Here is a 26,252-nt window from a genome sequence, read left to right as displayed (position 1 = left end):
TAGTCATGTTGTGGCGGACATCTTTGCAAAGGTGCCACCAGGAAGTCCAGCCTACGTTGATCTCCTCATCATTTCCTCAAAATTAAAGCAATGGTTTTGCCATCAGAGAAGCCAACCAGTTTTCTGTTGTCACCTTTGCAAAAATGTCCACTGCCAAAAAAAAATTTAACAATTAACAAAAGAGGTTTTCTACATAAAACCCATCAATAGAATGTTAATGTTAAATCAGTGGGGAGTCTAAGACCTGGAAACTCCATCTTTCAGATGATCCCGACTCCACCACAGAAGGCACCACCAAGAGTAGAGTCCAAAGCCCCATCAAGTGAACAGAAGCAGAGCTGTATTTTCTAGGCCTGGTCACTACATACTGTAGTTGGGCTTCCCACCTTCTGCCACTTCTTGGTGTTCATTTACTAAGGGCCCTGCGGACCGCACTTTCGTTGGACATCCTGACGATTTCCATTTTGCGCCACTGGGACAGGGATTTAAAAAAGCTTTTTGGCGCACGCAAATGGATTTTGGCCCAATCGCGCCAGCTTCCATGCGACAGAAATTGGGGAAGATGGTGAACTCCTGCGGACCTGAGCGGGGAAGCGACACATGCAGGAGATCGGGCGCACGATCTAAGTGAATCGCAGCACAGAGCATTCCGGACAGACTATGCACTTTCGGGAACTACAAGGGACCAGGTCAGTAAACGTGCCCCAAAATATGTTTCAAGATACTTTACAGGCAATTTCAGCCAATGACTGGCTAAGCAAGCATCTCCACCTCTTAAGCCACCAAGAAGTGTAGTGCAGTGGGGACTCCGGCATCACCAAGCTCATAGCAGCTGGGTACAAACCATAGACTCCATGTTTAGCCACTTTTTTGATATTTTTATTCACCTGAAAAATCCTTTTAAATAGAGACTAGAGATGAGCGAACATGCTCGTCCGAGCTTGATGCTCGTTCGAGCATTAGCGTACTCGAAACTGCTCGTTGCTCGGACGAATACTTCGCCCGCTCGAGAAAATGGCAGCTCCCGCCGTTTTGCTTTTTGGCGGCCAGAAACAGAGCCAATCACAAGCCAGGAGACTCTGCACTCCACCCAGCATGACGTGGTACCCTTACACGTCGATAGCAGTGGTTGGCTGGCCAGATCAGGTGACCCTGGGATAGACTAGCCGCTGCCCGCGCTGCTCGGATCATTCTGTGTCTGGATGCCGCTAGGGAGAGAGCTGCTGCTGGTCAGGGAAAGCGTTAGGGTGTTCTATTAGCTTACTGTTAGGCAGGAGTGATTCTCAAAGAACCCAACAGCCCTTCTTAGGGCTACAATAACGTTCTACTTTTTTTTTTTTATTTGCATCTAGTACCATTTTGTGAGGAATTAGCAGGGGGACTTGCTACCGTTGTGTTTAGCTCTTAGTGGCACACATATCCATAGCAAAGACCGAAGTGGGAAAATTTAGTAGGGGTTGGATTTCAATTAGGCACAGTCTGCCATTTTTCCTTTTTTATTTTACGTTTATTTTGTTTAATAACTCAGTGTCATCTCATCTGGCATAGTAGTGTGCTTTCATACTTGGCTAGAAAATAGCCATAGGAGAATCCAAACGGCTTACGCCTACAGTAGCGTTATATATTTGATTTCTGGTTGATCTGCTGGTGGCTGTACTTGCTGCAGTGCATCTACTAGCCAATTGTGAGCAATTTGTAGTGAGACTTGCGACCGCTGTGTTTTGCGCTTAGTGACGCACATATCCATTGCAAAGACCGAAGTGGGAAAATTTAGTAGGGGTTGGATTTCAATTAGGCACAGTCTGCCATTTTTCCTTTTTTATTTTACGTTTATTTTGTTTAATAACTCAGTGTCATCTCATCTGGCATAGTAGTGTGCTTTCATACTTGGCTAGAAAATAGCCATAGGAGAATCCAAACGGCTTACGCCTACAGTAGCGTTATATATTTGATTTCTGGTTGATCTGCTGGTGGCTGTACTTGCTGCAGTGCATCTACTAGCCAATTGTGAGCAATTTGTAGTGAGACTTGCGACCGCTGTGTTTTGCGCTTAGTGACGCACATATCCATTGCAAAGACCGAAGTGGGAAAATTTAGTAGGGGTTGGATTTCAATTAGGCACAGTCTGCCATTTTTCCTTTTTTATTTTCCGTTTATTTTGTTTAATAACTCAGTGTCATCTCATCTGGCATATTAGTGTGCTTTCATACTTGGCTAGAAAATAGCCATAGGAGAATCCAAACGGCTTACGCCTACAGTAGCGTTATATATTTGATTTCTGGTTGATCTGCTGGTGGCTGTACTTGCTGCAGTGCATCTACTAGCCAATTGTGAGCAATTTGTAGTGAGACTTGCGACCGCTGTGTTTTGCGCTTAGTGACGCACATATCCATTGCAAAGACCGAAGTGGGAAAATTTAGTAGGGGTTGGATTTCAATTAGGCACAGTCTGCCATTTGTCCTTTTTTATTTTACGTTTATTTTGTTTAATAACTCAGCGTCATCTCATCTGGCATAGTAGTGTGCTTTCATACTTGGCTAGAAAATAGCCAAAGGAGAATCCAAACGGCTTACGCCTACAGTAGCGTTATATATTTGATTTCTGGTTGATCTGCTGGTGGCTGTACTTGCTGCAGTGCATCTACTAGCCAATTGTGAGCAATTTGTAGTGAGACTTGCGACCGCTGTGTTTTGCGCTTAGTGACGCACATATCCATTGCAAAGACCGAAGTGGGAAAATTTAGTAGGGGTTGGATTTCAATTAGGCACAGTCTGCCATTTGTCCTTTTTTATTTTACGTTTATTTTGTTTAATAACTCAGTGTCATCTCATCTGGCATAGTAGTGTGCTTTCATACTTGGCTAGAAAATAAGCATAGCAATAGGATAGCATTGTTTGGTTTTAAAAACTCAAAAACACAAAAAAAAAAAAAACACAAAAAAAAGTTTAAAAAAAATTAAAGCTATAACTCTCATTTTAAAAATGTTTAACCCGAGGGCTAGGGGTAGAGGACGAGGGCGGGGACGTGGGCGTCCAACTACTGCAGGGGTCAGAGGCCGTGGTGAGACACCACCTGCTTATGAGGGAGCAGGGGAACGCCGCAGAGCTACACTCCCTAGGTTCATGTCTGAAGTTACTGGGACTCGTGGTAGAGCACTGTTGAGGCCAGAACAGTGCGAACAGGTGATGTCGTGGATTGCTGACAATGCTTCGAGCAATTTGTCCACCAGTCAGTCTTCCACGCAGTCCACCCATGTCACCGAAATCCCCACTCCTCCAGCTCCTGCACCTCAGCCTCCTCCCCCCCAGTCTGCCCCCTCCCAGGAAAATTTGGCATTTGAACCGGCATACTCTGAGGAACTGTTTTCTGGACCCTTCCCACAGTCACAAACCACTTGTCCGGTTGCTGCTGAGCAATTTTCCGATGCCCAGGTTTTCCACCAGTCACAGTCTGTGGGTGATGATGACCTTCTTGACGTAGTGGAAGTGTGTAAAGAGGTGTCCGACGATGAGGAGACACGGTTGTCAGACAGTGGGGAAGTTGTTGTCAGGGCAGGAAGTCCGAGGGGGGAGCAGACTGAGGGATCGGAGGATGATGAGGTGACAGACCCAAGCTGGGTTGAGAGGCCGGGTGAACACAGTGCTTCTGAGACGGAGGAGAGTCCTCGACCAGAACAGGTTGGAAGAGGCAGTGGTGGGGCCAGACGGAGAGGCAGGGCCAGAGCTGGTGCATCAGCGCCAAATGTGTCAACTAGTGAAGCTCCCGTGGTGAGGGCTCTTGCGGCGAGGGCTAGATCTTCAGAAGTCTGGAGGTTCTTTAAGGAAACACCGGATGACCGACGGACTGTGGTGTGCAACATTTGCCAAACCAGGCTCAGCAGGGGTTCCACCACTACTAGCTTAACTACCACCAGTATGCGCAGGCATATGAATGCTAAACACCCCACTCAGTGGCAACAAGCCCGTTCACCTCCGGCCGTGCACACCACTGCTCCTTCCCCTGTGTCAGCTGATAGTCAGCCCCCTGCCCAGGACCCTGCCACAAAAACCCCATCGTCGCCTCCACGATCCTCCACAGCATCCACCAGCGTTCAGCTCTCCATACCCCAGACGCTGGAGCGGAAACGCAAATATAGTGCAACCCACCCGCACGCCCAAGCCCTTAATGTGCACATCTCCAGATTGCTTAGCCTGGAGATGCTGCCCTATAGGCTAGTAGAGACCGAGGCCTTTCGCAACCTCATGGCGGCGGCCGCCCCTCGGTATTCGGTCCCCAGCCGCCACTACTTTTCCCGATGTGCCGTCCCAGCCCTGCACCAGCATGTGTCAGACAACATCACCCGTGCCCTGACCAACGCCGTTTCTGACAAGGTCCACCTGACCACGGACACGTGGACGAGTGCTGCCGGGCAGGGCCACTATATATCGCTGACGGCACATTGGGTTAACTTGGTGGAGGCTGGGACCGAGTCTGACCCTGGGGCTGGTCATATACTGCCGACGCCGAGGATTGCGGGGCCTACCTCAGTCCAGGTGTTTCAGGCCTACTATGCCTCCTCCTCCTCCCACCCCTCCTCCACCTCCTCCTCCGAACTACCATCCGTGGGCACGGCGCCATCAGTCGGTAGCTCTAGGCACAGCAGCAGTGCCGTCGCTAAGCGACAGCAGGCGGTGCTCAAACTGCTGAGCCTAGGCGACAAAAGGCACACCGCCCAAGAGCTATTACAGGGCATCACGGCGCAGACTGATCTGTGGCTGGCACCGCTGAACCTGAAGCCAGGCATGGTTGTGTGTGACAACGGCCGTAACCTGGTGGCGGCTCTGCAACTCGGCAGACTGACACATGTGCCATGCCTGGCCCATGTGTTAAATCTGATAGTTCAGCGTTTCCTCAAGACATACCCCAATCTGTCAGATTTGCTCACGAAGGTGCGCCGCATCTGTGCGCATTTCAGGAAGTCCAGCACAGATGCTGCCACTCTCAGGGCAGCGCAGCGCCGCCTCCAACTGCCCGCTCACCGACTGTTGTGCGACGTGCCCACGAGGTGGAATTCAACACTGACCATGTTATCCAGAGTTTACCAGCAGCGCAGAGCGATTGTAGACTGCCAGATGTCAACTTCCACCAGAAGTGGTAGTCAGGTCAGTCAGCTTCCTCAAGTCTACAATGAGGAGTGGACGTGGATGTCTGATATCTGTCAGGTGCTGAGTAACTTTGAGAAGTCAACACAGATGGTCAGTGGCGATGCCGCCATCATCAGCCTCACCATCCCGCTGCTTGGCCTGTTGAAAAACTCTCTGATCAGCATGAAGTCGGAAGCTTTGCGCTCGTCACAAGAGACGGGGGAAGAAGATTCCCTTGTTGATAGCCAAAGCACCCTCAGGTCTGTTTCTCAGCGCATATCGGAGGAGGTGGAGGTGGAGGAGGATGAGGAGGAAGAGGAGGAGAATGTTGGCGAGACACAAGAGGGGACCATTGTTGAGTCCTTCACTGTTCAGCGTGTATGGGCAGAAGAAGAGGAGTTGGAGGAGTTGGAGGAGGAGGAAATGGACAGTCAGGCCAGTGAGGGGAGTGAATTCTTACGCGTTGGTACTCTGGCGCATATGGCAGATTTCATGCTAGGCTGCCTATCCCGTGACCCTCGCGTTCAAAGAATTTATTCCAGCACCGATTACTGGGTGTTCACTCTCCTGGACCCACGGTACAAGCAAAATCTTTCCACTCTCATCCCTGCAGAGGAAAGGAGTGTGAGAATGCATGAATACCAGCAGGCCCTGGTGCACAAGCTGAAACAGTATTTCCCTTCTGACAGCGCTAGCGGCAGAGTGCGTAGTTCTGCGGGACAAGTAGCGAGGGAGAGTAGGCGAGCAGGCAGCTTGTCCAGCACTGGCAAGGGTACGCTTTACAAGGCTTTTGCCAGCTTTATGTCACCCCAGCAAGACACTGTCACCTGTCCCCAGTCTCGGCAGAGTAGGGCTGATCTTTACAGAAAGATGGTGAGGGAGTACGTAGCTGACCATACCATCGTCCTAAATGATCACACAGCTCCCTACAACTACTGGGTTTCAAAGCTGGACATGTGGCACGAACTGGTGCTGTACGCCTTGGAGGTTCTTGCCTGCCCTGCCGCTAGCGTCTTGTCCGAGCGGGTTTTCAGTGCAGCTGGTGGCATCATCACAGATAAGCGTACACGCCTGTCGACTGACAGCGCTGACAGGCTGACGCTTATTAAAATGAATAAAGGCTGGATTTCTCAGAATTTCCAATCTCCACCAGGTGAAGGAAGCTCAACCTGAATAATTGATCCACTCCTCCTCCTCCTCATTTTCCTCCTTCTCCTCCTCTTTGTACAGTAAAGCAGAGGAAACTGGCTATTTTTTGACAGGGCCCACTGGCTCTTGCTATAGTACTTTATGCATTTAATTTTTCTGGAGGGCCACCTACCCGGTCCTCTGTTTGAAACAATTTTTGGGAGTGCCACATACAGGCACTCAATCTATTCCATTTTACTGGAGGGCCACCTACCTGCTCCTCTGGTTTGAAACATTTTTGGGACTGCCACATACATGCACTCAATCTATTCCATTTTTCTGGAGGGACACCTACCTGCTCCTCTGGTTTGAAAACTTTTTGGGACTGCCACATACAGGCACTATCCAAATTAAATTGTCTCCATAGCAGCCTCCACACGTTGTCTCCATTGCTACCTCCAAAAGTCGTCCATATAGCTGCCTCCATACATCCTCCCCTTATCAAACGAGGTGTGTCAGGCAGAAATTTGGGTTGTTTTCATGGATTCCACATCAAAGTTGTTAACTTTGTCGCCACCCTGCTGTGTTATCCACAAAATATACTGGCAAACTTTTATGATTAACCGATATTATTTCAGCGCTTCTTGCGCAGCTGTTTACATTCCCCTCACCCGCCATATCCCAAACTTATAAGAACGCTACTACACTTGATCTTATACAAAAGGTTCTTAGAAGTGCTGTTTGGGGAGTAGCCTAGAGACAGGGGCTTGGATTGGCGAAAGCTCGCCTGGCTGCAGAGCGCCAGCTCCATCCCAAGATCCAACTAACATAGTTTTAACTGCAGCACCTTTAATCTACTACTAGTTCACTGCCTCCATAATAATAAGAATAATAATCTTTATTTATATAGCGTCATCATATTCTGTAGCGCTTTACAAATCATAGGAAACAAATACAAATGTAATGTAACAGAGCACAACATTTGTATGGAACAACAGGAGTGAGGTCCCTGCTCGCCAGAGCTTACGGTTTATGAAGATGATGGGGTAACACGAGGTAAAAGAATATTTAATGGTCAAGCCATTCTTCTTAGGGAATAGAAAAAAATATAATAAATGGAATTGCTGTCGCTTGAACCACTCAGCCGTCATCTTATATACCAGGTCCAGGGTGAATGGGACTGCAGAGAAGTCTGGTGCCTGTTGGTTGCTGGATAACAGATGGGAGGACGACACAGGACGGGTTAGTAGAAGAGTTAAAACTTCATGCAGTTAATGAGTGTTATAGGCTTGCCTAAAGAAATGGGTTTTAAGAGCACGTTTGAAACTTTGGAGGTTAGGTATTAGTCTGATAGTCCGGGGCAGAGCATTCCATAGAATTGGTGCAGCTCTAGAGAAGTCTTGGAGACGCGAGTGGGAGGTCCGCACTAGGGTAGAGGTTAATCTAAGATCACTGGCGGATCTAAGAGCACGGGTTGGGCGATAGACTGAGATAAGAGAGGAGAGGTAGGGGGGTGCAGCATTATACAGAGCTTTATGGATGAGGGTTATTATTATTTTAAACTGTATTCGAAAGGAGACTGGCAGCCAGTGCAGCGACTGGCATGAACTGTAAGCATACATGGTCCCCTTATCAAACGAGCTGTGTCAGGCAGAATTTTGGGTTGTTTTCATGGCTTCCACAACAAACTTGTTAACTTTGTCGCCACCCTGCTGTGTAATCCACAAAAAATACTGGCAAACTTTTATCATTTACCGATATTATTTCAGCGCTTCTTGCGCAGCTGTTTACATTCCCCTCACCCGCCATATCCTAAACTTATAAGAACGCTACTACACTTGATCTTATACAAAAGGTTCTTAGAAGTGCTGTTTGGGGAGTAGCCTATAGACAGGGGCTTGGATTGGCGAAAGCTCGCCTGACAGCGGAGCGCCAGCTCCATGCCAAGATCCAACTAACATAGTTTTAACTGCAGCACCTTTAATCTACTACTAGTTCACTGCCTCCATACATGGTCCCCTTATCAAACGAGCTGTGTCAGGCAGAATTTTGGGTTGTTTTCATGGCTTCCATGTTAACTTTGTCGCCACCCTGCTGTGTAATCCACAAAATATACTGGCAAACTTTTATCATGTACCGATATTATTTGAGCGCTTCTTGCTCACCTCCTTTGGTTCCTCTCTGCCACCCATTGGTTTGAAGCCTGAGTCCATTTAGGGTATGTCGCCATGACACTCTCTAGCCTGCTGCCGCTGCCTCTGCATGCCGTCCCCTATAGTGTCAGGGTCAATTATTGGATGTTTTAGATGCTATCTAGCTTCATTCTGTCACTCTGTCATGGCCATGCTGTTGCCCATAATTTTGGCATAATGGTGCGATTAAGCAGCCTCAGAGGCATCCATGCATGCTGCCCCTGCTGTTTCCTGTCCATTTCCGTGGTGTTTCCATCCTTTTCTGAGGTTCCCAGGTGTTTGGCCAAGCTTCCCTGTGCAGAGCCTTGGTCCCCTTGAAAAATGCTCGAGTCTCCCATTGACTTCAATGGGGTTCGTTATTCGAGACGAGCACTCGAGCATCGGGAAAAGTTCGTCTCGAATAACAAGTACCCGAGCATTTTAGTGTTCGCTCATCTCTAATAGAGACTATTCATCTCATTATCATCAAGGTTAAAGACAAGGTGAAGGATGTGCAGTGACTGGGAGGAACCCAGACATATCTCATCACCTGCCGAACATAATCCCCGTGGTGGAGGCAGGTGGTAGGATTTATGGAAACGTTCTTAATTCAGACCTAGCCCAGAGTACCCTGGACCATAGACTGGGCAGAAGGTTCAACTTCCAACAAAACAATGACCATAAAAAACAAAGAGAAGACAAAATAAGAGTGGTTTAGGACTTGAGACCACAAATCTATGGTGAGACCGAACAACCATCAAACCCGACAGAGCTGGGGGTAGACAGAATTTGCAAGAGAATCTTCAAATCCAGAAGAGCAAACCTTGTGGCGTCATACCCAAGAAGACAAGGGCTGTGAAATGAGGGTTGCAATGCTAAAAGAAACAAAACTAAAATATCATATTGATATAAGGAAATATTTCCAATGTTCTGCTTTTACTTTGTCGTGAAGGAGAATAATAATAAGAATTTGAAAAAAAGTGAAAGTGTGATTTCCTAATGCATTGTATGTTGTGTAACGAGAGTGATTTGCCCTCCCAATCCCCCTTCCGGTGTGGATGGACTCTGTTTAAAGGTGACCCTTTCATCTAATAAGACCAGGAACGCATTCTATTAATGAAACCCAAGACTGGCTCAGCACCTCCTCTGTAGCTCCTTGATCCGGACCATCAGATTCAGATGACCTTGCGAGTATTGCTCAATGACATCACGTACATCATAAGGCTTCCTAGCTTGCTGCAAATCAGAAAGAGGAAATAAAACATAAATCAGGGACCACAAGAGGAAATTGGGAAATTCTTGTAAAAATCTGAGTTGGTCTATAGCTCAAACCACATGAGATATCTGTGGTAAATTACACAACACGTAGTTGTAAGCTGGAGGATGGATCGCGAAACATGAAAAGTTTTGCCCTTCCCCCCCATGTTGTGTTTTGGAAAAATTCACATTCATTTTTAAGAAGGGCAATAAAATACTGCTTGGACATTCAAGCTCATTACCCTCTGCCTATGAGGATTACATTCATGCTTGGCCATACCAATCATAAATGTGTTTTGGGTGTTGTTGGGGGCTACTCAGACACAGACAGAACTCTGGTTCTAGGTTCTATATATTTGCGTACTCCAGATCTTCTAGTAATGTAAGGGAATGTACCTGGAACCTTTTCTTTGCCACAAAATACTGCATCCTGCGAATAACTTTTATCGCGGCTCTGTGATGTTCTCGGAGCCTGTTATGAGACAATGTGGACATATCATAGTATGTAGTCAATGAACTGGTAAAAAAACATTCACGTGATGTGTCACCAAAAAACATACAAGATCTTACTCGGATATGTGAGTGATCGGAGTCAGCAGTGTATCTCCTTCCATATCCAGATCATCAGTGAAACTGTTAGTCCGGATGAAAGGTCCGGATCCAACGTCCAGCAATCCAAAGGTCTTTTTGGTTACTGTAAGGAGTAAAACAAAAAAAAAATGAAATATACAGAATTGATTTTATAATGTTTACTTAAAGAGTTCACCAACACTTCCCGCGAGGTAGGATCAGGGGTCAAAAATGTTCATTATTAGAGAGGAGCAGTCCCGAACTTTAGTATTGGCATCCTCCCTTCGCCAACTCCGTCAAACCCGGACCTGTTGCTTAGTGAACTGCAGAGCCGATTTGACAGCTTTACGCCCCTAGGAACTAGGCATGGCTGTGATAGGCCAGGGGGACACCTGCCAGACCACCTGACCAATGCCTAGTTGCCAGATGCATAAAACACTGATTGGCAGCTCCGCCTTTTCCTGGACACGTTGCTTGATGGGCTGCAGAGAAGCCAAACGGAGGAAGCCTAACCTAAAGTTCGGGCCCACTCAGACCATTACCACTCAATTCGTACTAGTGATTCACGGGCCTCTATTTGTGTGATCTCAGGGAGGTCAAGACACCTCTATTCTGAAGATACTGGAAAATTGCCTTAAAACGGAACAGGTCACCAGGCTTGTAAATTCACAACCAATACCTTATCCAGTTCTCTATAATTGTCAAATCCTGTATTACATCTCATAGTTTCTGCATTGTGGCAAAAAAATAAATTCAATCCATGTCCCCTTGTTAGGGAGGTTCAACCATGAAGTCAAGCTCTGGCCTCCTCGCAGAAAATCTTCCCTGGTACTTTGCCTCCCACCTCTTGCACATGTGCCTTTTGGTGGGCATCTAAAATGCACCACGCATGCGCCGACATACAACACAAAGTTGGAGTCGAGGAAAATAGAGGTGGGGCTTCCTGTGGAGTAGAGGCGGAGAGAGCAGGACTTCAGGGTTGAGCTTACAGTCTCCTGCTAGGAGAGGAAAGGAGGATGAAAAGTGTTTTTTTACCTATGAGATAAAACAGGGGAATAGATCTGACACTTGTGTAGAGTTGGAGAAGCAGTTTAAAGGGGTTGCTCAAGAGCTTTTAAAAAATAGAAAACAAACAGTATATTACCCGTGTTCTCATAGGCTTCCACCGAGTAGCTGTCGTTTCTTCGATCATCTGAAACGTGATCATATGTGATGTGTGGAATGTTTAGCATCTTCTCGGTGGTGCCCTCCTCTTTTTCTGTGCGTATTTTCTTTCTCTTTACCTAGAAACATATCCTGGGTTACACATTTATAACAATTCTATTATTATTATAGCATCTATTATAAAGAATATATATAAAAACAAACCACAAAAAATAATTATTTTCTAATCTCACCACAAAGATTTTCATTAGGTTAAACCAAATAGGATAAGGAAACTCTATGGGATCAATGTAGGCCATTGATGTCCATTTGGTGACGGGGCCCCACATCGCTCAGGGTTTTTGGCTCATCTTTAAAGAGGGTTGTCAAAGAATTATGGAAAATGACTAGGACACCAAGTGAGGTGTGCAAAGAAAAAAACAAAAAACACATACATACCCTGCCCTGGATTCCGATTCTTGTGTTACTACATCTGGTACTGTATCCAGTTGAAAGTTCCAAGAGGGAGTTCACAGGACCCACTTTGGCCAATTAATCAGACAACAGGGCATCACTTCCTCTTACTGCTGACATCACTTCCTTTGTTGTCACCAGGTTTAAGAAGGCCAATCATTGTCTGTAGAGAGTCCATTAACTGCAACTGTGGCTCCCATAATACTTCATGTTACAGTTTCCATCCACTACAGAGAGGACAAAACCAACCGCTTCCAGCTCTGTTCTCTATGTTTATGACTGGCTGAACAGCTGATGTGTGCATTGGCTTGGTCTCAGTCCCTACTGTTCAGACATCGATGACCAATCTTTTCAAATATGTACGGCCCCGTCAGTCAGTCATAGAAGTCATAGATGTACGGCCCCGTCAGTCAGTCATAGAAGTCCAAGAAACTTTGGGAATTAGTCAACACAGATTGTCCATATATCGTAAATGTAAAAGTGCAAATAAATTGCGAGTTCCTATCCTTCATGAAACAAGTATGGAATGAGAGTAGAGAGTAACAGCTACAAATAAGAACCCATCTCCTTGCTCAATATCTGGGTATTAATTCACCATACACTTTTTGAGAAATAGTCTCTGCAGCCTTTGGAGAAGACAACACTTGAGGCACTCTACACCTTATCATAAGGGTTAGTGATCCCTGTTGAGCTACAAGACCACAATCCTGGGAAAACCCCAAGAACTTCTCTCCCATGAGGACCATGGACATCAAACGTAATCAGACGTGATAGAAATCACTTGTATAAGGAGTTCACTTTTATCAAACAAGCTCATTAATATTAGACACCCAGAGACCTGGAAACTTCCAGCCAGATCCTGATGTTCACCCTTAGGCTTTCGGAAGTGTTAAGGGCGAAACCTAGGGTTGGGCTGGAACTTGGCAAATTGTGTGACGCGATATTGATTATGTTGTGAAACCATTAATTCTTTTGTGATAAGGATAAAGATGTGTTCATTTTAAAGGACACTCTTCCACAAGTTATGGTTAGAAGGAGAACGAATCTGGAAGATCACAGTTAGGGTTAGTTTACACGATGTTGTAAAAAAACACTCTCCCATCGAGCACCGTGTCACAACAAGCACCACTGATCAACGGGAGAGTACCGGGCATTGCCAAGTGCAGATAAAAAAAGAAGTGACCTGCCCTATATTCTGGGCAGAATCCAGGCCAATCCTGCTGACCTGGTTTCTGCCGGGAAAATCTGGGTCAAAAACCATTGCATGAACACACCCTCAGTGTAGTTATGGTTTTACTCAACGTCTGAAGGAAGTAGATGGACTTGGATACAATCTTAAAAAGCATCAATGGACAATGTGACCACCAGTACAGAAAGAGATTATACAAATTAGCGCAGGTTTTTTAATGTAAGGCCGATTCTTTAGGATCTTGGTCACGACTTAATACCTTTTCCAATGAGATGGAAAACCCCTTTAAGCCTTTGTTTTCCAGTCATGCCTATTACATCAACTACAAGACTGAGTCATCATCACAACAACTGAGGACCTAAAAAGCATACGTTACCATCCCAGTTTTCTTTGGCTTTGGGCTTGGAGACATGACATGATGACTGCGCGGGGCCTTCCTGATGTACATTTTCCATGTTACAGATTCCGGATTTTCAGCGGCATAACACCTCCATGCTGTCTGGGGAGAGAAGACACCAAAATAGGGTATTATCACAAAGCTCCATCACAAAAAATTGTAGCCTATGGAACACTTTCTCCTCCTTTTTAACTCATACTCTTCCATGCCTACCCTCCAAAGCTTCAAACGTGCTCTTAAAACCCATCTCTTTAGGTAAGCCTATCACACTCGCTAACTGCTTGAAATGTCAACTCTCCCTTTACTAATCCATCCTATGTCCTATCTCCCATCTGTTATCTGGCAAACAGCTGATATATACCAAGCTCCAGGCTTCTCTGCAGTCTTTTTCACCTAGGACCCTGTAAATAAGATGGCGGCTGATGGCTGGTCCAAGCAGCAACATCGTTGTTTAGTAAATTATTTATTAAATTATTTTATATTGTTCCCTTATAAAGAATGGCTGGACCATTATACAACCTCTTGTGTCACCCCCTCATCCTCATAGTCTGTAAGCTCTTGTGAGCAGGGCCCTCACTCCTATTGTTCCATATGACTGTTTGTTCTTTGTAATGTAATATAGTTGTATATGTCCCCTATGATTTGTAAAGCGCTACGGAATTTGATGGCGCTATATAAATAAAGATTATTATTATTATTATTATTATTAACTAAAGGATCTCTGCAGTCTCTGTGCTGGTGGGTAGAGACCTAATGGCTACAACCTTTTTATGCCACTGGCATCAGCTGAGCCCCAGCATCAAAAATTGTTAACCCCGTATAGATTTACTACCTGAATGAGAGACGCAGCTGCAGGGATTTGACGGTTAAAGTGCTTTTGTCTCTGCTTCTGTTGTACTTTTAAGGCAAAACCTGAGCCAAGGATTCCCTAAAGAAAGAAACAAACAATAGTGAATTATTAATAGCAGGTGAAATTGTATTTTCTGTAACAGAAGACCTTCACGCCACAAAACTGGTGTACAAACCCTGATAAATCTGCCCCCATAATTCTTGGATGGACCCTATGATGGCACTGAGAGCTTGGTAGATATTTTTGGACTACTTGTGGTTTGGGCGAGTGTCTGTGACTGCATTGACTTTCTCTCTTATTTATACAGAGCTAGGGAAACGTAATGGAGGATCAGCTCAGAAGAGGTTCCCCCATATTGTATTACGCTCTTTCACGTAACTACAGTGGTAGCAGCCATAGCAGAAGCTACGGGGTCTGCAATGTCAGGGGGCCCGGCCATCTAACCTGACACAAAGACTGGACGCGGTGCACCGTCATATACATATTACACTGAACATTGTGCAGCATAATGTGTATATAAATGTGTATACAGTATGTTCCACAGTACACAGCTGAGGTGGAGAGGACAGCAGGTGGGAGTGGGAATCTCTCATCTCTAGCTACCTGCCGTCTACTCCCCCCAAGATACATGAAGTCTGTGCCCAACTCTCCAATAAGATGACTGCCTTACGTTGAGTATATATCTAGGCGTGTATGAGTGTATAAATATATGGATGTGTAGATGTGTGTGTGTATATGATGGGTATATGCTGTACAAGTGTGTATATGCAGTATGGGGAAGATTTATTGTGTTTGACAAGTGTTCTAGTTGCCCATGGTAACCAATCAGAGCTAAGCTTTCATCTTATGAACAGCTTTGGGAAAAGGAAAGCGGAGCTCTGATTGGTTACCATGCGCAACTAGAACAGTCCTAATCTCAGACATTTCCGATAAATCTCCCCCAATGTGTGTATGGGTGCCAGTTTTGGGCTATGCCACCTCCACGCCATGTGGGTATGGAGGAGCGTGGCCTTCGGTGGAGTGGGCAGGCATGAAGCATTCCCACCTGAGCCCGCGTACCGACAAAAAACCTCTGCAGGTTTTTCTGAAAACCTACGCCAATTCATACAAGCAGTAGCGAGGTCGGACTTGGCCTCAGCGGGACTGGGGTGGGCGTGGCCTTTATCATACACTGACACATGCCGACATATGATGTATTACCCCAAGTGTATATATGCTATATGTATATGGTAAAAGTATGGTAAATGTATGTGTGTAAGCGTATATAATATGTTTGTTTGTTTGTGTATGTATGTAGAACTGCATGTTTGTGTACCGAATTATATAAATAGGACTGTATAAACCTGTATGTGTGTACAAATTTTTTTCAGGGAAGAGGGGGTCCCCTAAGAGAAGTCTGCTATGGGTCCCCGTCTGTTCTAGTTACCACCCCCCCCCCCCCCAATTCCCCCCCCCCCCTCCGGTTTACGTGCCAGGTTTTACGAACTGAACACTACTGGAGAGGGAACTCCAGGAAACAGTCATGTATGACGCAAGGAGTTCCTCCAAACCCCTGGACAACACAGGTGTAAAAAAGGTTCAATGAAAAAAAGTGTTAGAAGAAGTTTCAAATAACCTTAATACGCTCAAAACGCTTCTATGATATCTATATGGAAAAAGGAAGCTCATACCGCCGGCAAAGCGAAGAATGAGATGGCGAAAACAGAAAAGCAGGATGCTATTGTTTTCCCAATCCACGTCTGGGGAACTTTATCTCCATAACCAATGGTGGTAACTGTGACCTACAGAGAAAAAGAGAGATGTTGATCCACCTGAAGAACATAGGACAACACAAGATAAACCAATGCAAGGATCTACTGCCGATCATAATGGTTGTATATTCACGATTTAGGGGATTTGTGCTTATAACGAAGTTTAAAATAAGTAACATACTATCACCTACTTGTCCCCCCCATGCGCAGTTGTGGATTTAACCGTAATGCATTTCTCGGAATAGACTGAGGGTCCAACACAGTGGTGGGATGTAGCCAATTCTCCTTCCTTCCCTAGGGGTTTTGAAATGTCCTCCACAGGAATTCAGAATAACTAAAAGCTATGGTAGACTTTCTACTCTTTCCTTTCTGAGCAGAGTCATATATTTGGGAGAAGTCCCAAACAGAACCTTACTTGGGGCCAACAGTGGAGTACAGTATAGGTGGTTTGAGCGCTAGGCCCAGGCTTAGGCCCAGGGGGCACATGGGCAACCAAACCGTTCAACCAAATTTGATACGGAGAAGGACCTTCACCCATGAAACCCTTGTACATCTGTTCCTGCTCTTAATACACACGTAGACAAGAGCCATTTCAGGACTTTTGAAGGTCCTCCAAAAAGTCCTAAAATGACAATAATGAAAGCAGACAGAAAGGACACATCTTCCATTCCCCAAGAAACTTATTTCTAGTGCCACATGTAGAAAGTGAATCCCAGACTTACAGGGCCCATGGCTGTCCTCATCCCCCCCCTGCTTGTGGCTCTAAGGAATGTGATATCCACCCAGGTATATAACTCTCAGATCTAATCTTCCAAAGTCTTCTCTAATTAACACCATGAGCACCACCCTCACAATACCTCGTCCCCGCTCTTACTTGATCTTAAAACCTCCATATTCAAGATTTATCTTAGGTAAATGACTATCCCTAGACAATAGGCTGTTCTCCAAGACCAAAAACATTCAAACGTTTCTAAAACCTACCGTTTCCAAAAAGGCTACAAACTACAATACTATCTAAAGAGCTTCAACCCTCTCCTATGGTTTTCCATTGAGGGCTTACATTTCACTCTGTACCAGTTGAGTCAATTGCTAAATTTTTTTCTGCATTATGCATGTAAACCCTTTTCATGGGTACACCGCCACCCTACACCTAGAACAGTGATGGCTAACCTATGACACGCGTGTCAGTGCTGACACGCGTAGCCATTTTCACTGACACGCGGTTGCCTGAGAGTTAAGTTTCATCCTACATGACCAGGTGCAGTAGCCAGGAAGCTGAGAGATTGCACTGAGCTTTTAGCACTCCCCCCTCCTCCTCCTCCCCGGGCCGACCTCTCCCCATGTGTGAGCTGTGCCTAGTGTCTCCAGTCAGAACAGGTATCAGCATGGGCCACAGCAGGAGAGGTGACCCGGCCATACACCCAGGAGGCTCCTCTGCAGCTCCTGATAGTTGTGGTGGGGGGAGGATGGCAGAACAGTCAGAGGCCACATTGCTGCTGCCTTGTGTGATGTCCCAGCAGCTGCCTCCTCTACACTGACCATCTCCACAGCAGGGGCAAGGGAGGACAACTACTCTCATCATATAGTAAGTAAGGTCATTGCACTGTATGATAGAAGACAGTCATCAGGGCTTGTGTGTCAGTTTTGTGACGTACAAGCCCTGAAATAATCGCAACGCCTTGCAAATCGCCAGACATTGCGATTATTTTGCTCCTCACACCTTCTCCATGCCAAGATGGCATAAGGGAGATGCAGACAGCGGCGCCTGCGCCCTCGCTATAACCTGTGAACTTTCATGACTGAAAGTTCACAGGTTACTAAGCATTTCCACACCTGTCTGATTGTAACCGATCTATTACAATGTGTGATTTGCACATAGTAATAGATGATTGGGAAAATCCCCATATACTGCCATATTGTAGTATGGCAGTACATGGTAGGATCAATCAGACAACCTACGGTTAAAGTACCCTAGAAGTTAAATAATATACATATTTATTATTTAAACTATAAATATCACAAAATTATGGGGGTTTTTGTCAAGGTGACACACCACCCGAGTTATACTCGTTTTTTTGGCGAATTTTGACACACCAAGCTCAAAAGGTTGCCCATCACTGACCTAGAACATCATTGATACAAGATGTCATCACTTCATTTCCAAAGTATTTGACATGAGGTTTACTTACTACTCCCCACCACAAAGCATCGGCATAGCTGCCAAACTGATATTCTCCAGATCCATCAATTGCATCTTTCTCAGCCAGGTACACAAAATACGAAGAGAAGATGAGGCCAAGGAATCCAATGTACAGAGTGGTGATTAGTTCCTTGAAAAGAAACCAGAAATTAACCCAGGAATCCAACATAAAAATATCATTTACCCAATATTGGCCTTTTTTCGACTATACAGAATTGAGGCAACGTACCTGTCTGTGTATGAAAACCACTGATCCAAGTAATCTCCATGTCCCTCCTTGACGGTCCACGTGCAACATCCGCAATATCTGGAGAAATCGGATTCCCCTGCAGAAAGACAGCAAAATATATTATTCTATAATCCATTTTAAAGGGGTTGTCCAGCTTTTGGATCTTAGACTTCAACAATACCAGACCAGAGGTGAACCCACACCCAACAACTTTTCACCAATGGAGGAAAATGCTATGTAATAGGTGACATAATGGTAAGCACCACCAAATAGTTATTAGGTTTAAAGGACTGATGCACTACCACAAGACTATGTAAAAGAAAAATTTACCTTATTGCTGACGTTGCAAAAACCTGTCCATTGGATCCCACACAAAGGACTATCATAGACGCTACAACAACTATCAAATCTGCAACGTAAAAGAGATAAAACATGGTACACGAAAATGAGACGTAGTAAAATGTTGTCTGTCTGGACAAAGCTTTAGGGCGACACTTATGTTGGGGCAAGTAGCTTTTTCTACCAGTGTTAAGGAGTTTTGTGGGAAATGAAAAAGTAGAAATATTTAAGAAATATTTTTTTTTTTAAAAATTATAAATTTCCAACATCTATCTCCAAGTAGTTTTTCGGCCATTTTATTTTATACCTTCAGCATTATTTGTTTTTAATTCCCTGAAAATCCTGTTAAACCAAAGAAGTTTATTAGTTATTTATTCTACATACCTATAACAGAAATAGGTTTCCTAGCAAAGCGTAGTCTTCCCCATATCCCCACATATTTGCTCCGACAACCAGCGGACCACAACCGGACAACATATTCTGCTCCAAAGAATACGACTAGAACGATTTCCTGTAAGAAAAGATTTCAAATATCAGTTATTTCTGTTAAAAATCATGATCCATTCAAATGTGCGTAAATGAGAAAACGTCTGCACTCAAACCAATGCTGCCCTGTATTGTTTTTGACTCCCCCCCCCCCCCCCCCCAAGCATCCAACACAATGCCCTTCCTGGCATCATGATGACATCCCGACACATGGGCAGCCAATCACAGACTGGATAACGTTATCAGGACACAGAGGTATCTTGATGACGCTGGGCCCAGGTGCATATCCAGGATCAGGCACCCAACTATAAATTATTATTTATAGCATTGGTCTTCTCATATCGGATAGAGTTGCCTTATTGGTGCCTCAAGGATCCTTGGCCCAGGTACATATCTAATCACTGCATCCCCTCACGTTACGCAGAGTGTTGGTTGACGAGGTGGTATCAGGAACAGGATCCATGAGGTCAAAAAGTCTATTCAACTCGATCTACTATGAAGCATCTATGGACATGGGGAGTCAAGCTCCATAGTGGCCAGGCAGAGGAGTTCTCGTCAGGGCTGTAAGTTAGAGTCAGTGACCACTGTGGTGGAATAAAATGGACCGGCCACAAACATATCAAATTATTAAAAAATTATGAAATTTTCTTTTGAATGTCTGTTCCATTTCTCATCTAAGGATTTAGACCTGGTGTAAACACCATTTACTGGTCTGGGGGCCATATTTATATAATGCTTAACGGTAAGTGGCCCCACTAGTAACCAGCAGCAAAACAGAAGAAAAACAAATGCCACCCCAGAAACCAAGAGACACCCACTGCCCAGAGCTGACAACTAATACTACAGGAGACCCCCAGAACAGACCCTGTGCCCCCTGCTAGTTGTATGCGCCAGCATCAGGACCCGGAACAGTTGTGCCAGGAGCTGGAGAGAACCCTGGAGAAGTACAGTACAGCTGACAAGTACTTACCACTCCTGGGTCCTCTTCTGCTCATAGAGACGCTCTGCTCTGGGTCCTGATGCCAGTGCTTTCAACCAGGATGTGGAGTCAAGAAGAAGAGTGGAAGAAGAGGAACCAGGAGCACTGAGGACTTCTCTGCTGCATTTACCACTACCTGGTCTCCCACACCAATGATCGCTTCCATAAGTTACGGAAGCCCTCATTGGACTGCACCCATCTACGAGGCATGGGAAGAAACGCAAGGTCAGACATGCACGCTATCCATAGGTTTCCCCCTGCTACAGGCTTTTAGTTGAGAGGAATGTGGTTGCACTTTATGTACATGCTCAGTAGTGTGGCTTCTCCACTACAAATCAGAGGGGAAAAAAGGAACTTGGATGGAATTTCCGCCCATGTTAGAACTACTAGAGTGATCAGTAAAGCAGGGATGTGGATTCAGATTCAGTGACACTTTTGGCCGTGTCAGAGCTAGTGAAATTGTGAAGTCGGAATCGGTTGCAGAATTTTGGTTTATCAACCCTGGTTCTGCACAAGTCGTAGTTACCCTTTAAACTTTGATTTTAGAATAACTAAAGTAAGCTATTCACGGTGATCGAAATAATTTTTTTGCAATCCTTGTGAAAATCATTGGAAAAAAAATAGGGACATGTTTATTGTTATGTGCCAAATTGAAAAAGAATTAAAAAAAAAAAAATCTAGATTTTGTTAGCTACAAAATAGATTTGATTCCATTATCCAGCAAAATATGTTTTGTTCCTAAAAAGTTTTCTTATTGCTTGGTCCCCAAACAAAAAGTTTATATAAAAATTCACTTTTTTTTTTCACAAAGTTTCTTCAGGTTTTTTTTTCATTTTACAAAATTTACAAAAAGAACCCCACAAGTTTATTTTGTGTTGTGACAAGACAACCAGTGACATCTACATTAAGTGACACCTAATCATATATACAAACACTCATTGCCAATCCCTCTGTAACAGCTCCGCTTATCTGTCCGTGGTCACTTTCTGCTGACCTCCGCAGGCTGAAGGAAACATTGATGAAATGCTGGTGTGACCTGACATGTCACAGATGAGCCATGATCCACCACCAAGCAAAACTGAACAAAAGCATCCACCATATCTACTATTCTGACAGAGACACCAACCAAAGCCAAAACCGTGTCAAGTGATTATATATGACTTGTGATTGCAAGCAGGTTCCAGGAAGACGAGGAAGACACCAACTATCTCGGGCATTGCCATTCCAAAAGGAAGGTCCTATCAACCCAAAACATAAATCTCAGCACGGTCATCTCAAAATACTCAGTCTCCCCTTGTACGAAAATTTGTCTCCTATACAAAACATGTCTTCAAAATGTATAGCTGTAAGTGTATGATAAACTCTGCCTGGGTTTTCCTACATTAATGTGTTGAGCTTGGATTAGGTATAGTTTAGGCAATTTTGGAAACGGTCAATATAATATGACAGAATTTGGGTTTGGTGTCAAGTTTTGTGACTAAATTGAATTTCAAGGTGGTGCCAGATTGCACCTATAACGTGGGAGTCGTAAAGATAGCTTAGGAACACCTACAAGTAGAAGGATCATCATAGGGAGGCATTTTCGTAGTTAACTTACGATCAATTACCCTTAGTCTAAACTCTGGCCATAAATTTTTATTAATTTTGAAAATAACTACATTATTTTCATGGAACTGGTTGATTATGTAATATGTATGGTGGCCTACAAAAGGCCCCTCCCGGGTAGCAGATATTGGGCAAAAGAAGGTTGGCACACCTTCTTTCTACGCCTTCTTTAAAAACAGAGCCCGTCACCATTAACAACCCCCACAAACTACAGACAGCTCCTTTTAAATGTCTTCACTGATGCCTCTATCCAGAAGAATAGAGCCACCATTCTTCTAAAAAGACTTATATTGATGCACTCTGTTACAGTCATATGGGTAGGAAGGTGCCAGCTACCCCATTCTCCTTACTGATGCAGACACTGCTAAACCGGATGAAATAAATTTCTAAGGGAGAGGTGAGGAGGAAGATTGCTTTCTTTTCATATAGCCAGTGTCTCTCTCATCCCCTCTTTCCTGAGGGAGTGGTTAATGATGTAGCAGAGCCAGTTACACACAACCACTGTGTGCTGCTCCTCACCCCATCCTCAGGAATTCTCTTTAACCACATAGAGGTGAGCAGGGGAAGGTAAAGGGAGCTGTATTTGTCCGTAGATTATTAGAATATTTGCAGACGGTCCACAAGTACTAGTTCCATACCGGTAACATAGAGACCTGTCAATGAGGAACAGGGAGGCACAATAGTGCAGGCAACCATGAATATAAATGTGAGATGAACGATGCAGGCATAAGGGCAATGATTTTAATGAATACTTAGAATTAGCGTATAACAAGCACACACTGAGAATCAGAGTCCTTCCCAGAAGATTGTAACATCTCTGCTTGGGAAGTGGTGTACATAATGGCCAAGGTCAATGATAGCTATAATGCAAATAGATATATTCTGGACACCAGCAACAGGGAGACAATGGATCACAGTCAGATCACTCTATAAATGACGTCAAGACTGGTCAACAAGTATTAGAATGCAAGATTCCAGCAACTGGAGGGGCATGGACCATATCTTCATCCATATCAAGCCAAGACTTAGTTTGGAAGGTTTCAGAAGACAATGACAGGGGTGTCAGGTGCTCAGATAAGAATAAAACACCGATAAGGCCAAAGGTAGCTTGAAACTAGTGATGAGCAGACCCAAACCCGCAACGCTCTAGTTCATACTGAAGATTGATGGTTCAAGTACAAAGAACTTGAACTTCCAGGTTCGGTCTATACCCCTATTGGTAACGCCCATGAGAGGTGCTGGCACTGATAGTGAATGTTATCCTTTACATATTGTTGGCAAAGATGTTTGTGGTACATTATTGCCGGCGGTGCATGCAGCCACCATTTTGGCAGTGATCTTGTTACTTGCTGTGAGGACATGGAGAGCGCCGATCCCAGACAATAAGGCAGTGCATGTGCCATTTTCCGGAGGATCAACTCTCCGATCACTTTGACATCACAGGGAGCAACAAGATCGCTGGCAAAAATGGCGGCATGCAGGTGATAACATGCCAATTTGCCAGCACTGATCGCTGGGTGAGCGGAACCACTTAAAGAGTTAAAACCGGATTCTGGTCCAGATTCTGGCCAGACCTGAATACTGATGGGTCCACTCATCAAGACTTTCAATGCGTTGCCTAAATAATGCAATTCTTTGATCCCAACTGTACCGTCCCATACATTGATTGAAAGGAGGGTACAGGCTGCCATAATGCTCACAACCTGAGTAACTAACCATCATCCCAAGGTCACAGCAATAACCACCTTGTGTTTAACCATTTTTTGAGATTTAAACATGCTACACTAGGGTCCACGCCTTTGTTTTTTTCTCTGGTCTCCCATCTCGCAGCCCTAAAAAACCAAATATCTTTTTCTGCGCAGAACCAGCAGTTCTCCAGGTCAGAAGCTATGACTTAGGATTTCCTGCTATGGACAGACCATGAAAATATATGGGCCAAGATGGATTTACACGGGAGAGTGGAAGCAAAACGGGAGTAAAACCACCAACAAGATGGATGGCTCGAATCTGTAGGCTCAAAACAGAAGACACAACATTTAAATAGTATTTCCAAAATGTCGGTAGAGATGAGTGGACGCGAGGCTTTCCACACAGGCCGTCCCCCTGGCCAATCATAGCCATGGCTAGTAGCTAGGGGAACCAATTTGCCCGATTGGCTGTCTGGTCACCAAATCGGGCAATATGTACAGGTTGCACACTCAACCCTGAACACAAAAGGTCACGTCTGTTATATTCTAGTTGTCAGGTATCAAATTCAAAAAGTTTTCAAAGACCTTTATATTGAGGACCCATCTTTAGGATAGATCAATATAATCATAATTAGTGGCTGATCTTAACGGCTCCTCAATAGTTCCTATGGTAATGGATGTAATTGTAAGACATCAGAATAATTTCTTAGGGGTACATTTGTAAACTTATAAGTAAACTTATAGACTCATAGTAAACAACTTAATACTTCTGGGGTTTATAATGATGGTATATAAAAAAAATTGCAGCCCAACTATAAAATTTTAAAAAATTCAAAAAAACAAAAATAAAACATTATAAAATCTGTGCATTACACTTTTACCTACCATCCAAAATAATGTCTCGGTGGCCAAGTTGGAATACTGCTGGATTGTGGAGAGCACACTGAATATCAGGCATATCAGCACAATAAGAAATCTGCAAAAAAGGAAGAAAATAATTGTCCCTTCTCCTTTGAGTACAATATGGACATTCAATAGACTTTCACATAGACCAAAAGTCAAATTAGTATATAAAAACATGTCTGTTTTCGCTTTTGTTACACAATCTAAATTACTTGTACTGTACAAAAAGGCTTTTCTTTTTCAATACATGATGTAGCAATTCGTGCTAACATAATAACCATTACATTTTTCAACAGTAGGGACTTTTGAAGGTCAAAAAGAAGATAAAAACACAATGACCTACATTTATTAGCTGAGAGTTTGCCAATCTTAAAGGAATTTTCATCTACCCATAGGATAAGAGATAAGGGTGTGATTGGTGGGGGTCAAATTGCTGGGGACCTACAGAAAGTGTTGCACCATCTCCGGTAGTCCCAAAGAGATGATTAAGCTTAAAGGCATAAAAGTAGTTTCATGTATCCCGAAAGACACACAACTCCCATCATGGAGATTTAGGGATTGTATTGGCCCACAACCAATGCAAAATGGAATCAGTTCCTAAAATTGTGTTGCCTCCTACAGGCATTCATTTATAAATCTAAAACTGCAAGAGAAGACCACATTGAGCGTAGCCTCTCATCCTCACCAAGGCTCCAGTGCATGGCCAACTCGACTTATCTCCCAATCAAATCCGACTTGGGTAATATAGTGTTTTTGACCAAATCTTGCTCCCGTTTTGGTAGGTAAGGACCCATTTAGGCCCAGTTCACATTTCCAGTAGGTTTTTAGTTATTTTATTCAGTTAATTTGAGCTAAATCCAGGAAGTGGTCCAACATACAGAAGAGGTGGAAGACTTTCCATAATATCTTACCTCTGCATAGTCACTGGAAAACTTACACCTGTACTGTATGTTCAATCTTTTTTCAAGGAAATAATTGAAGAGAGATCACAGATGTGAACTGAGCGGTAGAAGGTTTTAGGACAAAATAGATTGAAAATGGTGGTGGGTTGAAGGGTAAACCGAGAGCTGACCCCACCGGTCACCTCAACAATGACTTATAGTTTCATAGTTTATACGGTTGAAAAAAGACACTTGTCCATCAAGTTCAACCAAGGAAGGGAAGGGAATGAATGAGGAAGGGATTTAGGTGAAACAATTCTATATAACATAACCATCAATGTTATTTAGGTGTAAAAAGGCATCTAGACCCTTCTTGAAGCTCTCTGCTGTCCCTGCTGTGACCAGCGCCTGAGCTCAGCTATTCCACAGATTGACAGTTCTCATAGTAAAAAAGCCCTGTCGTCCCCGGTGATTAAACCTTGATTTCTCCAAACGGAGACAGTGCCCCCTCGTCTTTTGATTTGATTTAATCTGAAACAATTTACCACCATATTTTTGTATGGACCATTCATATATTTAAATAAATTAATCATGTCCCCTCGTAGTCGTCTCTTTTCCAGACTAAATAAATCTAGTTGTTTTAATCTTTCCTCATAACTAAAACCCTCCATACCCCTTATCAGTTTTGTGGCTCTACGTTGAACCCTCTCCAGCTCCAGGGCATCCTTTTTATGGACCGGTGCCCAGAACTGGACAGCATATTCCAGGTGAGGTCGAACCAATGCCTTGTACAGTGGTAATATTACATCCCTATCCTGAGAGTGCATACCACTTTTGATACATGACAAGATCCTACTAGCTTTAGAGGCAGCTGCTTGACATTGCATGC

General features: G+C 44.3%; 1 protein-coding gene across 3 annotated transcripts in view; it reads right to left on the bottom strand.

The window, feature by feature from the left end:
- KCNQ1 (potassium voltage-gated channel subfamily Q member 1) overlaps positions 1–26,252 on the bottom strand; it is an 89,455-nt gene that overhangs the window by 2,948 nt on the left and 60,255 nt on the right. For all 3 annotated transcript variants that reach the window (XM_072118537.1, XM_072118538.1, XM_072118539.1), the window contains 12 exons: positions 24,465–24,555; positions 19,206–19,332; positions 18,813–18,891; positions 18,483–18,579; positions 18,243–18,383; positions 15,973–16,083; positions 14,285–14,380; positions 13,432–13,554; positions 11,394–11,532; positions 10,250–10,373; positions 10,076–10,151; positions 9,564–9,658 (listed from right to left, as the gene is read on the bottom strand). In XM_072118537.1, the coding sequence (XP_071974638.1) occupies positions 9,564–9,658; positions 10,076–10,151; positions 10,250–10,373; positions 11,394–11,532; positions 13,432–13,554; positions 14,285–14,380; positions 15,973–16,083; positions 18,243–18,383; positions 18,483–18,579; positions 18,813–18,891; positions 19,206–19,332; positions 24,465–24,555 (1,299 nt within the window). The remainder of the gene's footprint in view (positions 1–9,563; positions 9,659–10,075; positions 10,152–10,249; positions 10,374–11,393; positions 11,533–13,431; positions 13,555–14,284; positions 14,381–15,972; positions 16,084–18,242; positions 18,384–18,482; positions 18,580–18,812; positions 18,892–19,205; positions 19,333–24,464; positions 24,556–26,252) is intronic.

The sequence above is a fragment of the Engystomops pustulosus genome, chromosome 7 (assembly GCF_040894005.1).
Source record: "Engystomops pustulosus chromosome 7, aEngPut4.maternal, whole genome shotgun sequence".
Lineage (NCBI taxonomy): Eukaryota > Metazoa > Chordata > Amphibia > Anura > Leptodactylidae > Engystomops > Engystomops pustulosus.
This window is presented reverse-complemented; position numbering and strand designations above follow the sequence as displayed.